General features: G+C 43.9%; 1 protein-coding gene across 2 annotated transcripts in view; it reads right to left on the reverse strand.

Annotated features, from left to right (window-relative positions):
- Positions 1 to 17,250, reverse strand: part of CACNA1I (calcium voltage-gated channel subunit alpha1 I) — a 293,249-nt gene that overhangs the window by 139,035 nt on the left and 136,964 nt on the right. For both annotated transcript variants that reach the window (XM_077934953.1, XM_028745913.2), the window contains exons 3-4: positions 5,594 to 5,705; positions 4,448 to 4,581 (exon numbers count right to left, since the gene is read on the reverse strand). In XM_077934953.1, the coding sequence (XP_077791079.1) occupies positions 4,448 to 4,581; positions 5,594 to 5,705 (246 nt within the window). The remainder of the gene's footprint in view (positions 1 to 4,447; positions 4,582 to 5,593; positions 5,706 to 17,250) is intronic.

Here is a 17,250-nt window from a genome sequence, read left to right on the forward strand (position 1 = left end):
AGCATCAATATTAACGGCAGTTTATGCAATCCTAGGTCCAATTAATCCAGGATACATTTCCCTCCAATGTGATAAGATTCAGATTGTTCTGAGTTAACTTTTGTTTATTATAAACGGTTATCAGTTCATTGGCAGAATCACAAGCAACAGAAGATAGTTCCAAGGTACCATTCAGAAGCAATGGCTTTTGGAGTCATTTTGGTAGGTGCACACGTCATGTGGACTTCCTTCCATCTGCTCATTAGACCCCCCCATCATGGCACAGGCTCTTGCTGTGAACAATTTTTGCCTCAGTTCTCTACAGCAAAAGTGGTTTTTTTAAACAAAAAAAGGCACCCATACATATATTACTTTGCAATATATGTTATTTAAATATTAATTCATATATAATTGGTGCTGTCCCAAGAGATGCCTCATTGCTTTTCTGTTTTCTGAAGTGTTGTTTGTTGATTTTGAGCAAGTTGTTTGCTGCTAGACACTGACTAAGTGCACAAAAGCTGCAATCCTAGCCATGTTTACTCACAAGAAAGTGTCGCCGAATTCAATGAGCCTTACTCTGAGGTAAAATGGGTTAGGAATGCTTCTTACTGTGAATATTAAAAACCAATGGAATGCATCATTCATTATTGCTCTTTTCAGATGGAAATTAGCTTGGGCCATTATATTTCAGCAGACACACGAACATACGCACACATGGCTATTTTCTGAATAGAATATGTGTTTATGAAATAAAGTGCTGCAATTTTTTTTTAAAAAAGGGATTTATATGCAATTAAGTGGCAGGAGTAATTCATACAATACAGGACACAATGTGCAAATATCAGCAGGGTGCTAAACTGGCCCTGCCTGGTGCCAGAGTGAGGGAAACAAGACTGGATGCGAGTTTATACTGAAATGTGAAATTAAGTTAGTGAGATAGGCTGCAATCCTAACCCCATTTACCTGGCAATAAGCCCCACTGAATTCAATGGCACTTACTTCTAAGTAGACATGGTGAGAATTGCAGCTATAGATGACTTTGTGCTGAGCCATTAACCACTTTATTAACTTTGTCCTTATGGTGTCACAGGACTCTTAGTCGTTTTTGCTCCGGAAGACTAACAGTGCGACCCCTCTTGAAAGTCATTAATTTTGAAAGAAAACACACAGGGAAGGTAAATGAATTGTTGGTGGCTGAGCTATGCGCGTCTGTTGCATGCCACAATGTACATTAACAAATGTAAAGTTTCACATCAGTAGCCATTGAAATGGGGGAAAGTCTCTTGCAAAACAAGCAAATTGCTGTGAAATGGAGAAGACCAAATGGAAATGGAAATGAATGGTGGAACATTATTTTCCTAATGTTCACTGGATATTTTCATGTATGCACAGGAATACTAAATGCTGTGTTAACATGGACTGAGAAATAACGGAATGGATGCTGGAAGGAAGGAAGGAAGGAAGGAAGGAAGGAAGGAAGGAAGGAAGGAAGGAAGGAAGGAAGGAAGGAAGGAAAGATCTGTAGTGGAGGAAAATGGGATTTCTCCCAACACACCTGTGTGGCTTGCTTCTAGTACTTGAACATAGGAGCTTTCATAGTGGTGTAGCAATACAACTGCTAGCACATTTGCAAAGTTAAGCAGGGTCCAGTATGCTTTCAAATTGGATGGGGGACCGTGTGTTGAGATTCCTGTGTTGTGCAGGGGGTTGGACTGGGTCTCTTCCAATTCTACAATTCTTCCTCCCTACATAATCATTTTTGGTCACACATTTTTAAATATCACCATGAAATGAGTGAAATGCATTCTGAAGCTTTTGTTTTAGTCCATATGGTCGCGTCAATGCAATGTCTATCATCAGTGTTGGCTGCCGTGTCTGCTCAGGAAGTTGTGTGCCGGCCCTTGATTGTGCAGCATAACCTTTCCCAGCATATGTTCTCCTATCACTGGGATGGCATAGCAATATGCAAGCTGACCAGGGCACATGGGCACACCGAGCCCATTGTACAGTCGCAGGCTCATCTGCATAGATTTCATTCGGATGAAGTTGAGGGCCTTTGGATGTTGAACTGCTTGTTGGAACAAGGCTGTAAGATAGTGCCTGACTGAATATGTTGAGCAGGCAGGCGCTGTTGGGGAAAACGAATTCCTAACAACAGATGGTATTTATATCAAACGTCTTTCTGGAGCTGGCATAAGAGGCTGAACTGCATTTTGGGGTACAGCTAGATTTAGCTGCTCCTGGTCTTTTGGGATTCATTGACTTCTGACTGGGCCAACTGCTTGCCTTGTCCCCCCCACCCATGGATTAGGTAAAGGTAAAGGGACCCCTGACCATTAGGTCCAGTCCATTAGGTCGACTCTGGGGTTGCGGCACTCACCTCGCTTTATAGGCCGAGGGAGCCGGTGTACAGCTTCCGGGTCATGTGGCCAGCACGACTAAGCCGCTTCTGGCGAACCAAAGCAGTGCACGAAAACACCGTTTACCTTCCTGCAGGAACGGTACCTATTTATCTACTTGCACTTTGACGTGCTAGGTTGGCACGTCCAAGAAACGGGAACTCACCCCGTCGCGGGGATTCGAACCGCCGACCTTCTGATCGGCAAGTCCTAGGCTCTGTGGTTTAACCCACAGCGCCACCCGGGTCCCTCTGCGACCCAGGTCCCTCTGGATTACCTGTAGATTATTTGACAGGTATTAAGGATCCAGAAATCAATTCCGAATACCTTCAAGAGGGTATGAGTTTTAAACTGAAATATACATTTTGCGTTTTGTGTGTGAGTCTTTTTTTTCCTTTTTCCTTTTTTTTGCATTACTTGCTTCAAGAGCAAAAGATGACCATAGATACAAGCTGTGTTTCCTTATGTGGGGGTGGGGGGTCGAGAGTAGACATGGACCATAAGAGCCCTGCTGGATCAGACCAAAGGCCACCTAAGTCCAGCGTTGTCTTTCCCATAGTGGCAAATCAGAGGTATCCAGGAAGCCTGCAGGCAGGACAGAAAGGTGATGGCCCCTTCCTATTTTCATCCTCTAGCAGCTGGGACTCAGTAGCACATATCCTCTGCAGCTGCAGGCTATGTATTGCCATCATTACCAGCAGTCAGACTCCTCCTCTATGAACTCACCTAATGATCCCTTTTTAAATTCATATTTCAAAGTCCCAGACTTTCAATTGCAAGGAGGTTATAACCCAGACGTTTGCTCACTCTTGGTTCAGTATGATGGGGAATATTATCTGCTCACGTGCAGAAATGGCCGGCCTTGGGCTTAGGGCTGGTGCGTCTCTCAAAGGGGAAAACAATTTCTCATTTGCACATGCCACTTAATTTGACTGTATGACATTTGAAATTGGCCAGCGCTGAACATTGCGGCTGGACTTAAACGGCGAGGACAACAGAAGCTGCTAGACGGCAATAAAGCACCGAGGCTGATTTAAAATAAGCCAGGTGGCTGGCAATGCTGTGCTGACTCACTAGGCTGAATACAAGCAAATAAATGCTGCAACCATTCATGCAAGGGGCCTGCTGTCTGCTCAGGCTTGAACCCACTGCCAGTTCAGCCAGTGAGTTGCGGATACAGGTGATAGATGATTATTCTCAATGGTGAGGGGGGGAAAGTATTTCTATGCGTGCTTACAGGATGGAGAGGGAAGTCTGGTCCTTGGAGCAACAATGCTCTCCCCTTCATATAGCCCATTTTATAAAAGAAACTATTCTGCAAAGCTGCGCCCACCAACGCAGGCAGTGAATTCTCGCCAACCATTTGACTAGCAAATCCTTACGGGCCCCTTGCTCAGGGTGGAATGAGACACGTGAAGTGGAAACTAGCACTTTACTATAGCAACTTGGCTGTTAAAAACACTCAAATGTCAACATGTCCCTGAGGTGTGCTTAGGTGGGCCAATAGGATGCAAAGGCAGAAGCACAATGTTTTGGGTTGTTGTTTTTTATGAAGATGCACTGAATGCCAACACTGTAAAAAAAAAAAAAAACCACACCGATTTGATCAAGGAGATTCTTCTCTGTTCCCACCTGCCTTACTTCCGTGCCTTATATTTTCCAGCAAGTGCCCATAATTATGCCCAGAGGGGAGCCATATATTACAGGGATCTCCATGGGGAGTACATGTGTTTCTGTCTCCTCTGTAAGCACAGACTTATTGCATTTCCCCCCACAACACATATCCATCTTTTACAGAGAGCTGGCCATATGGTATCAGGGCAGGACAGAGTTGAATGAACCTACCACCCAGCTCCAGAGAGGCTATTCTCCTGGATGCAGCCTATTTACATAGAGCTCAAGAGGAGCAATGAGACCACAGACTGAAGTATATGAGATTCAAATCTATATCCATACTCGGCTTGGCCCTGCACTTTGTTCAAAGCACGCTGATAGATAGTGCCCAGTTCCCATATTTACAGCTTTTATCCAACGGTTCTCAGAATTTCAAAAAGAAGGCAGGAACTTACCCAGCCATAACAATGAAGAAATCCAGGCGGTTCCAAGTGTCTCCAAGGTAGCATTTCTTGCCAAAGATCCCCAAGGCCACCATTTTAAAAACCATCTCCATAGCAAAGAAAATGAAGATGAAATCGTCAAAAACCTGAAAGACCCATAAGAATAAGTGAGGTGGGTTTCAACTTGTCTCCACGGCTATTTTCCCTCTACCTTATACTTGACAACATTTTGAGCAAGTCTTAATTTCAATACTCAGAACAAACTGTCAGGTGCTGGTGAGGTTGCTCGAGAGCAAACAGGCAAGACTCCAACCTGTCTTTATTATTAGTGAAAACTTTTTACAGTGAAGAGCATCGCAAGTTCATGTCTGGCTCACTCGCTAGCAGAATCTGGGAGTGGGCGGTCCTTATACCTCCTCCAGGATAACAGTCGCATGACCCCCAACCTTCTCCTCCCTTCCCTGCGCCTAAACCTACTGTGCAGCATGGGCGCTGGCAAAGGGGTACTTCTCTCCCCTCCGGTTTGCTCAGGCTCAGTGTTGAGGCTCTCCCTAGCATCCCCTGCTCCCACCACTTCCTCTCCACTGGAGATGGGGCTTCCCTCCTCGCCAGAGGAAGAACTGCTTCGCAAGATTTTCGGAGGTTCCCTATAACACAACTGCCCTTCCACCTCCCAGCTCTGAGCTGATGGCAGTTCCCTGACATAAACATACACTGACATAACATTATTCTACACTGTATTTGGGATGTTTCATTGTTGTAAATGGTGGCAGTCGCTTCTTGTAGCAGCAATGTGGTCTAGTCTTGCATTGGAAAGCACAAAAGCAGATGTGCTGGTTCAGACAGAGAAGCCAGAAGTATTGCCAAGGCAGGCAAGGAAGAGGGTGGCTCTTTCCTCCCCTCCTTCTGTTGTAGGGGAGAAGGGAAGAAACAGCAGTGTTGCCTGTGTTAATTGTGTACAGGGCAAAGGAAGGGAGATGGTAGAAACCTACAGGAAGGTCCTGTGATAAACCAGTCTCCTGAGTTTTGAGAACAAAGGGCTCACCAATCTACTCTGAAGCAAGAGTGGCTTGGCAGTCTGAGAAACCCCAAGCGGGTGGGTTAGAGGGGGCAACATGGTAGTTCACCTACTGCCATTATGGAGAAGGAGTTACTTACCTGCAAAATTTTACATCTGTTGGAGAGGCAGTCCATATCATCACAAGGCTGGTACATCCCAAGGGTCACACAATTCAGTAGGATCACCATCATACTGACAAACTCAAACCAAGTGGGAGGAAGAAATAAAGTCAAGGAAAAACACTCAGCCACAAAGAGTGCAAGCAAGTCAAAGTTCTGGCAGAATAAAAGCATTTAAAACACACACACACAAATCCCATAGGCAACAAAAACAAATCCCTTAAACACCTCACTTCAGGCTATGCAGCGGGTACACCACCAGACCAAAGGGGCTTCATACAAATTATACATCAGGTGGTACATCTGTTCCTGAGTAAAACCACTTCAGGTTGCTGATGGAGGAAGGAGGAAAGCAAAGTCCTGTATGAATGTAAATCTGAATGCAATATTCAACATGATAAAACGCAAACATCAATTTTTAAGCATCTGATAAATCCTTTTAAAACCAGATATAATAAACATATTTTTATGACATTCTGCATGCATAGGCTGGAAAGAACACCAGAACAGTAGGTTTATATGAGGAGGATTCTTTCTTTTCCCTTTTTGTGGCATCAATTTATTTTCTTTCCATCTCGCCCATTAAGAAAACTCAATAAACAACCCTCCCCCCGCCCCACAAATGACAAAATATATTATAGCTTACAGTTACAATTCTCCTCACATTTATTATGGTTCACTTAGCATCAAATAACATCAACCAAAAGCAGTATCATTCAACGCACTTGGTACAAACATATAAACCCTCTTCATGCATTGGCAAACAAGCAGGGTTGTGTGTCAACACCCCATGCCAACCACTTCCATGGGTTGTGGCCATGTCTGCAGCTAAGGAGTCTGCCAAATGTATGTAGGTTTCAGCTCATGGGAACAGCCTATGTGAATTTGGCAGGTTGTCCTGCAGCTGACATGCCTTCAACTTGTGAGCAGCCTTGGAGAGGGTCAGGGCGAATGTGCATAGTGCTGCTCTCCTCCCTTGAGTGATCATTGCGATGAGTTTGACAGCGCCTGAAGAGGGCCAAGTTCAGAGGTTCTGCTTCCAAACAATATTATTAATTGCCTTCCACATACATACAAGGCGAAGTACAAAATATAATAAAACAGCTAAAGACCAGTTTAAAACAGCATGGAAAATAACAGCAAATTAATGTTAAAAACAACACAAAGTAGACACCCATGGCAGTGACACATTCATTCAATTGGGAAAGCTTGTTGGAAACAAATATGTCACCCGTTGTTTCTGGAAAGTGCAGATACCGGACACCTGTTGTATCTCAACAGAAATGCTATTCCACAGGAAAGGGCCAGCCACACTAAAAGCCCTGCTCTGAGTTACTGCACTGCAGTAAAACAATTGGATTTCTGCCTCCTGTGTTGACTTGTAATTTGGTGAATTAATCCATCCATTATCAATACATCCCAATGTTTTGAGCCCTGTCCCCTTCTATTGGCGTTTCCATTTTTGTGAAATCTTTTTATTTCTTAAGAACTGCTGGATCAGAGCAAAGGCTCATCTAATCAAGCATCATGTTTTCCACAGTAGCCAACCAGATATCTCTGGGAAGTCTACAAGCAGGGCTTGAGCGCAATAGCTCTCTCTCCTTCCGTTGCTCCCCAGCATACTGCTTCTGATCCTGGAGGTCATCTTGACTAGTGGCCATAGGTAGCCTTAACCTGAATTTGAATAATTCTCTTTTAAAGCTGTCCAAGTTGGCAACAACCATTACCACAAATTCCATTCTTAAGGAAATCAGCCCGGAGTGCTCACTGGAAGGACAGATCCTGAAGCTGAGGCTCCAATACTTTGGCCACCTCATGAGAAGAGAAGACTCCCTGGAAAAGACCCTGATGTTGGGAAAGATGGAGGGCACAAGGAGAAGGGGACGACAGAGGATGAGATGGCTGGATAGTGTTCTCGAAGCTACAAACATGAGCCTGACCAAACTGCGGGAGGCGGTGGAAGACAGGAGTGCCTGGTGTCCATGGGGTCACGAAGAGTCGGGCACGACTAAAAGACTAAACAACAACAACATTACCACAAACTGTGGTGGCAAGTTCCATAGTTTAACCATGTGTTGCTTAAAGAAACGCTTATTTTTTGTCTATCCTGAATCTCCCATCATTCAGCCTCACAGGATGCCCCTGGGTTTCTGTTTGATGATAATAATATTAATAATAATGAAATTTTATCTGTATCTTTCTCCATACCATGCCATCTTCATCTCCATACCACAATTACTTGCCTTTCTCCCCAAAACTCTTCCCCCATAGGGCAGTTGCTTCAGACCCTTCGGCATTTTGGTTGCCCCTTTCTGCATCCAAAATTCTGTAAATCATTTCTCAGCAGCAAATGAGGAAGAAGTGCCTGCTTGAGGTGTATGTCCACACTGAAGCAATAGATTGAAGAAATTAGAGAGGAAAGATTGGTTTGGAGGAATTGTCTATCCTACAGTGGAGGCCAATGAAAACTAGATTGCTTTCAAATGAGTCTTCTCTTCGTCTCTTTCACAAGAAATTAGGGATACTAATTTCTTCCAATTGCCACACTGGAAGGAACAGAACACTGGTTCATCTAAACCGTTATTTTGCTCCCAACAGTGACCAAAGCTGGATGTAACTTCCATAATGGGCTTAATTATGCTACACTTTAACTAGGGGAAAAATATGTTTCTTTACCCCAGCTGGTAATCAGTAAACATCCTAAAGCATGAGGATTGATAGCCCTTGTAATTGTTTTCCTAGCTGCTGCATGTTGCCCTGGCAGATGCTTATCAGACTAAATGGCAAAACATTCATTTCTGGAGGCTCATACCAAGATAATGCCTAATAATCAATAGCCAGAGACTCGGAGTCATTTTATTGTAGTTTTCTGATAGTCCCCCCACCCAAAATGACTTTGCAGATTTCACTAAATGCCACTTCTCTTTGTGTATTATGAAGCACTGGAAACACACAAAAGCCTGGATTATTATTTACACTCCTTTTTATTCTATATAATCCTGCACTGATTTTCCCCCTTCCCAGACTGAACTATCCTAAATCCAGATTTACATTTCTGCTAAAAGTTTTCTAAATTGCTGTTGCACTGGCAAGCAGCCCTAAATTCAATGAAAGTGCTTTAATGCCCTTTGTTTTGTAGCTTATACATTTAAATTTCATTTAAATGAGAATAAAGCCCCTATTATTCCTCCTTGTAAAGAGCTACCGAAACCCATGAATATTACAATCAACATCTATACAGATAAAAGGAGACCGGGTTTTACTAGAATGCACAGTTTTGAGGAAGATTTAAGATACGCTGGAGTCTGTTGCTCAGTGGGAATAGCAAATAGGCTGAGAAAGATATAAGGAGAAGCAAGTAGAGGAATGCAACTTGATAGTTCATTCCTGAATGCATTTACTTACCTGCTTCCTTCCAAATAGATGTGCTTGCAGGCTTATGTCCTAATCCTAAAGTGGTAAAGGATGCACATGCTACTGAATCTAATGGGACTGAATTTCATGTAAATGCCCTGGTTCAGTTTAAGACCATGAACGCAGGAAAGCAAACACCCTTAGCGTATCTCTGGTTGGATGTGGCATTGCACTGATCATTGGTTTGGGGAAATTGGGAAGGCTGAATCCAGACCACTTCTGCCCTTTGTCTTCTTCCCAAACACATCAATAAAGATTTTAAGTCTGGGAAAATGCATGTGCAACAGCCCAATAAAAAGGTAAAGTTAAAAGGTAAAGTACCCCTGGACAGTTAAGTCCAGGCAAAGGCGACTATGGGATGCAGCGCTCATCTCACTTCAGGCCAAGGGAGCCAGCGTTTGTCCACAGACAGCTTTCTGGGTCGTGTGGCCAGCATGACTAAACAGTGGCTGCCATTTAGCTTCCCACCACAGCAGTACCTATTTATCTACTTGCACTGGTGTGCTTTCAAACTGCAGAAGCTGGGACAGAGCAACAGGAACTCACTCCATCGCGCAGATTCAAACCGCCAACCTTCTGATCAACAAGTCCAAGAAGGTCAGTGGTTTAGACCACAGCGCCACCCGCTCCCCCACATGTATGTATAGTACTGGATTGAGTCTCCCACCCTAGTGATTTCCACAAACATACCCCATTTCTTTTGCCCATTTAAGTGATTGCTCTATTCAACACTATGGAGAAAGGAAAGGGCAGACACTTGGGGATGTTACCATGGCAGGGCAAAACCTGCCCCCTTAACTCTGGACATTGTGGGCAGGAGAGGAGTGCAGTTAAGATGCATATCTGAGAAGAAGACTCGCTGAGAGAGACTCTCCATAAGTTCTTGAAATATACAGCTCCATTTTTCCAATCTATATAAAGGGAATTGGGGACTTGCAGCTTATGTTCCAGAAAGTTCTACATTTCTCATATAAGGTCTATACATAATTTACAGTGTATCCTCTTAAGTTCTAAAATAAGCAACCGTAAAATGAGGAACTCCTTTCAACATAACTGTCCCGGCATCTTGAATTCCTACTGGCATTGCAGAACAGGAACAGTTCCAGTTTCCATCCACCAAAAGCTTGGAACAAACATATGTACGTTCCCTCAGGGAAGAGAAGCTGGTAGCGGAACCTGATCTGCCTTGGCTTCGGTTTTTGTCCAGGAATGTTTCAGCAGCCAAACTCAATGGTCCTCTGCCCTGCATTTTGCTCCGGAGAGGCAGCAATATGCTGTGTGCCAGTTCTCCTGTCTGTGTTAAATTGTTTGAAGAGTGCAAAAAAAGTATTCCAGACTATCCCTTGGCAGTCTAATAATGCAGAATGGATACTTCAGTGGTGAAATGCACATAGATGACCAGGATAACATTGCTGTATCTTTATTTTAATTTATACCAAATATATAAACCTCAGGACAGATACATAACTACAAAATGAGTAACACAGGTTGGTCAGATCAGAAGGATCTTCTCAGCAGTTACTTAAGCAGCAGACACCATCTAACTTTGACAGTCACATGGAAGCATGAAGCCTTTTCAACAGTGCAATCCTGTGCATGTCTACTCAAAAGTAAGCTCCATTGATTTCAATGAGACTTTCTTTTTAAAAAATACTGAGTAAACGGGTTGGAAACTCAAGTCGTGTGTGTAAATTTCCTTTTAAATGCTTCATCTGAGATGGAGAGAGCAGGAAGAGGCTATTCTCCTGCTTGTGGACTTCCAGGGCCACTTGGCTGGCCACTGTGAGAAACAAGATGCTAGACTAGATAGGCCAGCAAAGCTCTTTTCATATGCTAAGCCTCCATTTGCACAATACCTTGAAAGCATTATCATGCCACTTGAAACAGTCCTGGCTTCCATCAAAGAATCCTGGGAACTGTAGTTTGTTATGGGTCCTGGGAGTTGTTAGGAGATCCCTATTCCCCTCACAGAGATACAGTTCTAAGTATTTTAACAATCAATCCCTCTTCTCAAGTAACTTTGGGCATCGCTTTCTGTTCCACCCTGTGGTCGACACACACAGCTCTGTTTCCATTCTGCTGCCGTTGGGTTTCTGCCAAAAACTATGTTATTCATCTTGCTGTCTGCTGTGGTGAAATTACATAAATTAAGTAATGGATTACAGTCGTTGCATAAGTTACATTGCCGTTACATTATTCCACCCTATTCATTTCAGAGGAAACACAATGCGAATTTGGGCACAGAGACATAATCGATTATGTATCATTTTCAGACAGTGAAAACCAATTGTATTTGCTGGATCGATCTTAGTTCTGGACAATTTCCACTCCTGTTTTTGTCAGAATCCTCTGCTGTCCCTTTGGGGCAGTGGGTGACTTTCACACACACCCTTCAGTCTGTGGCACCACAGGCAAAATTTAGCATAAATTGAGTGAAAAGCCATATCAGTCATGGAGGGGCTTAAATATTTATATGACAAATTCCAGCATGTCCAAAAGGAATGACGAGAGATAAAAGAAGTCAAGTGAGAAAAATAGAACTCTGTAAATCTCTCTCCATGTCCTATCCACCTACACACACACACACACACACACACACACACACACACACACACACGGAATCAAGAGCATTCAGAAAGGGTTAATTATAACTATCTGCTTCCTTCAATGTGTCTCACCACTGTCAGCCACAGGGACTATCTCTAGTCACCACGGCAACAAACTTGAACCAGGTTTATAATCCTGCTTTTTGCTGTATCTCATTCTCCACCCCTTTCTATTTCTCTTCCCCCTCGCCACCCCCAAACCCTCTCCTGTATCTAAGCGTGTAATTAATTTCAACTTCTGACAAAGCCGGTATTCAAAATCCACATCATTCAGTCAGAAGTTTCATTACTAATTAACTTTCCTCAGTTCAAGTTTTCTAATTAGCAATGAACTTTCCTTTTCTCGCTCCCACCATCCTGGCCGTCCACGTTCCTGCTGTTAATCTTTTTCTCTGTCCTGCTAAATCCCTCCCTTCCTCCCTCCCTTCTTTTCTTCCTCCTCCTCTCATTCTTAGTTTGTATTTTGGAACCCAGAGGCATACAGAAGTCGGTAACCTTTTGAGACAGAGCTGGTCTCTATAGCTGGGCAGTATTTAAAATAAATAAATAATCAAAGCCAAGAACACAGGAATTGTCACACTGGATTAGACTGTCTGTTGGACCAATATCCTCTTTCTGGTGATGCCATGCACCAGATGGTTCACAGGAACTCGCAAGAAACCCTATTGTGAACGATTATGTAATCACACACCCTAAGGGGAAGTTTCTTCCTAAAATACCATCCGTTCACAGGTAGTTCATGTCCTTAAGGAAACAAAGGTTTATGTCTTATTTTATAATAACTTGTGACTGGAAGATGGACTACTCCAATTAAACCATAATTTACACACTCCACTTTAAACCCTTCTGCAGTTCTTCTTTCTGGATCAAACGCCTCCCCTCCTACTTTTCTCTTAGTCCTCTACTTCCTGCTGCATTGGTTCTGCTCCAGTAGCTCTGCACCTTATTCCCACATAATACAAATGAATAAATAAAATGATGGTCCGGAAAGGAAGACCATTAATTTTAATTTCTCGGCGAAAAGTCACTGCAGTTGGTTCCATCTGAAAGGACATGTATGAACCAGATTCATAATTCCCTTTCCATTTTGGTGACAATTACTGCCAATCGCCTCTTGCTTCTCCCCTCAGCTAGTGATTGGCTCGGATCCAGCTGTGACTCTTAATAAGGCCATCATTTCTATTCTGAAATATATGGGAAGAGCTTGGGACTGTCAACTGCTAAAAGCCATAACATCTGAGACACTTAAAGAGTCCCAGGAACATTACAGGTCATAAATGGGGAGTGAACATAAAACAGTGATAATGCATACGTGCATCAGCATCAAATTCTGTAACATATGCCTGAGCTAACCCCACCTCAATCTATTTTTTAAAAACCTTTTCATCCTTTCCTAGTACTTTGGTTCATGGGTGTGAACGTTGTGATCGAGTACACTGAACGCTATACTTAGACCTGGGAAAGCTGGGTTCATGTCCTCACTTAGACTCACGCCAACTTCAAACAATCCCTTTTTGTGTTAAAAAAAATTACTTAAATAATACAGACGGAATCCAGATAGAAAAGAAATCCTGATAACACTTAACTGAGGAAAACAGAGCAGAAGCAGTATATCAATTGAAGAGATTTATACTTTATTTACTTCAGACTTTGTATATAACAGAAAGACATTCAACCAACCAGACAGAGGAAAAGCTCCTCCACAACAACACATACACCTCTTGGGTAGCTAACACTCAGAACAGAACTAACCCTTAAATTACACACTGAATGTAGCCAAAAACTTCCAGCATTTTGCACTCCACTGGATCTCCCTGGCTAAAAAATCATTTGAACTTTCTATGCATGTATTTTTGTAGGTGCTTTTCTCTTTAAAATACATGCCAGTGCTGATTTGGCCCCCATATGTGTATTCAATGAGACAAACATCTACAAAAACATACACAAACAGCACAAATCATACGAGGCCCGCAGCACAATTAATTCATATCTGAGGTTTATTCACAAGTAGTAAACTTAAGAATTGTTAGGAACAGCCATCACACAAAGCGCTGGATCTCAATCCAACTTCTGCTACCTGTAATATAAAGTGACCAATGACCTCCCTGATTGGATTATTGGACCATAGATGGGGAGCAACTAGCCCACCAAGGCCTTTCTTCTAGAAAAGCTTTCATCACGGGTATAGCACAAAGCATCTACACACACAGCAAATTTATATATGTCTTAATTCACAAAACCCCACATAGTGTCTTAAGGACCATCTGATTCCTTATGCTCCACTTCAGTCATGGAGATCCTCTGATGGGGCACTGCTGAGGTTTGCTCAGCCTTTACTGAGACCAAGTTTTCCATGTGACGGGCCCTGCCCTGTGGAACTCCCTGCCAGTAGAGGCTCAGCAAGAATAATCCCTGCCTACTTTCAGACATCTCCTGAAAACTAACAAAGGCCTCTGAAACGTGGATTTCTTTTTCCCAACCAGTTTTCAAAATAAAATACAGCAAAGCATCTTTGGTAGCTTATTGGCCCTCTATTGTCTCTTCTCATATAAGAACCTAGACAAGGAACAGGATGCCTTGAGTTTACTGCAGGACAGTTAATATTTCATTTAGAGCAGAAGCAATGGCTTGTAGTGTGAATGTTAAATCATCAGACAATTCTAGGCAGTGAAGGGCTCTGCCACGTCTCCTGTGGCTGCCTTCTCACCATTTTACTGACTTTCTACTCATCCTGTTGTCCTCTCTCTTTCTCTCCCTCTCTCTCTTATCCTGGCCAGTTTTCTATACAATACAGGTGACAGCATGACAAATCCTCCACCACCAGCACAGTCTGAATCTGTCAATCTGGGTGAATAGGAATGTCTAATTTATTTTCCTTCTCAAATACCCTTCTCTTGTGGACAAAGGCTTTCTTTGCCTATGTACTTGGGGCAGTGGTTGTGAGGGGGGGAGGGGAGTAGGCTTTCAGTAGACATCAGGTCTCCTCGCTCCTCTGCAACTGGGTGGGGAGTGGAGACCAAGACAAAACATTTTTCAACCTCTGTGGTTTGAGCAAACACATTGTCAAAGTCACTTGCCTCATTTATACCTCTGGGCTGACTCTGACATGGGGCCCCTATGCACTCTACATTTAAAGTAGTGCCATACCCCTTAAACAGTCAGGGGCTGAGAGCTGCAGGGAGCCATGTTCGCTGTTTGATCCGCCCTAAGCTCGCCAGCTGCTCCAGGTCAGTGTTGAAGTAAGATGCAGCAGCTAGTCCAGTAAAAAAGGTAAAGGTACCCCTGCCCGTACGGGCCAGTCTTGACAGACTCTAGGGGTTGTGCGCCCATCTCACTCAAGAGGCCGGGGGCCAGCGCTGTCCGGAGACACTTCCGGGTCACGTGGCCAGCGTGACATCGCTGCTCTGGCGAGCCAGAGCCGCACACGGAAACGCCGTTTACCTTCCCGCTAGTAAGCGGTCCCTATTTATCTACTTGCACCCGGGGGTGCTTTCGAACTGCTAGGTTGGCAGGCGCTGGGAATGAGCAATGGGAGCGCACCCCACTGCGGGGATTCGAACCACCGACCTTTCGATCGGCAAGCCCTAGGCACTGAGGCTTTTACCCACAGCGCCACCCGCGTCCCATAGCTAGTCCAGTAGGCTTTTGTAAATGGAATGGGTAGAGAGAAAGAGACACCGCCGGAGCACGATTTCTGTTCTCATCCTGAAGCAAAGTTCTTAACCCGAGGTACTATTTCTGGGTTAGCAGAGTCTGTAACCTGAAGCGTCTGTAACCTGAAGCGTTTGTAACCCGAGGTACCACTGTAGATGGAGTTGCTCTGCACTGTTTCTGTAGGTTTCAGAAGAACATAGGATGCTGCCTTATATTTGGTCAGAGTGTTGGTTATCTAGTCCACTGCTGCCCACTCAAGCTGGCAGTATCTTCTCCAGGGTCTCAGGCATTGGTCTTGCATGCCACCTGCTACCTGATTCCTTTAACTGTAGATGCCAGCAGGGACTGAATGTGGGGTTTTCTGCATGCAAAAGTTGTGCTCTGAAAATGAGAAAGGCCCTTTTCCTACTGCCAAATGGCCCTAAAGTATTGTTGGGGGAACTCCTGTTCTACGCTTTGGGAATTGCCCTGTGGTTCTGTCTTCTTCCATATGCTTTTAAAACATTTACATTAAACCACTGTTGGAGGTTATTAGGGAATTTGGAGCTTAGTGTCATCAGTATGCTGATGACTCCTCGTAATAGTTCTCATTTTTCTCAAATACCAATGAGGCAGTGGAATCCCAAAGCTGTTGTCCAGAATTAGTAATGTGCTGGATGAGGGCCAATAAAAGAAAACTTGGCATGGATCAGGCTGAGCTGATGACAGTTAGTGGGACTTTAGATGACGGAACTGGTGAATGGTGTACTCCAGATGAGAGTTTCATACCTTCTGTCAGAGCACAGGAACTTAGGAAGCTGCCTCAATAGTCAAACTGGCTCAGCATTACCCATGCCCACCACACCCTCTCAAGATCTCTCTGGGATTGCATTATAACCAACATCTCCATCTTGTACACAAAGTGTTTCCTTTTCATACAGCACTTTCATAAGATGTAATTATGGCCACCAACGTGGATGGCTTTCAAACAGAATTAGACAAAGTTATTGGGGAATAGTGAAAGCTGGACCATAAAGAAGGCTGATCACCGAAGAATTGATGCATTTGAATTATGGTGCTGGAGGAGACTCTTGAGAGTCCCATGGACTGCAAGAAGATCAAACCTCTCCATTCTTAAGGAAATCAGCCCTGAGTGCTCACTGGAAGGACAGATCGTGAAGCTGAGGCTCCAATACTTTGGCCACCTCATGAGTAGAGAAGACTCCCTGGAAAAGACCCTGATGTTGGGAAAGATGGAGGGCACAAGGAGAAGGGGACGACAGAGGACGAGATGGCTGGACAGTGTTCTCGAAGCTACCAACATGAGTTTGACCAAACTGCGGGAGGCAGTGGAAGACAGAAGTGCCTGGCGTGCTCTGGTCCATGGGGTCACAAAGAGTCGGACACGACTAAACGACTAAACAACAACAATTGGAGGATAAGACTATCAATGGCTATCAATGCCACAATGGCTACATTTTCCCTCCACTGTTGAAGGCAGCATGCCTCTGGAAAACAGTTGCTGGGGTATCACAAGTGAAGAGAGCACTGTTGCAATCAGGCCCTACTTTTAGGCTTTCCATAGGCAACTGATTGGTTAGGGTGAGAAATGGATGCTGGATTAGATAGGCCTTTGGACAGATCTAGCAGGGTTCTTCTTGTACAGGAAGTCCTGTTCCCTTTTGCATCTGGCCACCTTAGCCAGTGTCAGTCTTCAGGATTTACAATGCATGTTTACTTGGAAGTCAAGTCCCAGTATGTTCAATGGGGCAAGCATGAATAATGATCTGCTGATCTATCCTATGGAGCAAAATGTCTGGGCTGGCCATGAATTGGCCATTGTCTAGCCCTGGCCCAGTACCAAAGCAGTTTTTCTGATAAAATTCCAAGCCGGGATTTATACAATAAGTCTGCTTTCTTTCTATCAACACCTGTGGCTGGAAAATAATCCAGTTGGCAGACCCATACAATGAGGCTGAGCCC

This window comes from Podarcis muralis, chromosome 10 (genome assembly GCF_964188315.1).
Source record: "Podarcis muralis chromosome 10, rPodMur119.hap1.1, whole genome shotgun sequence".
Classification (NCBI taxonomy): Eukaryota; Metazoa; Chordata; class Lepidosauria; order Squamata; family Lacertidae; genus Podarcis; species Podarcis muralis.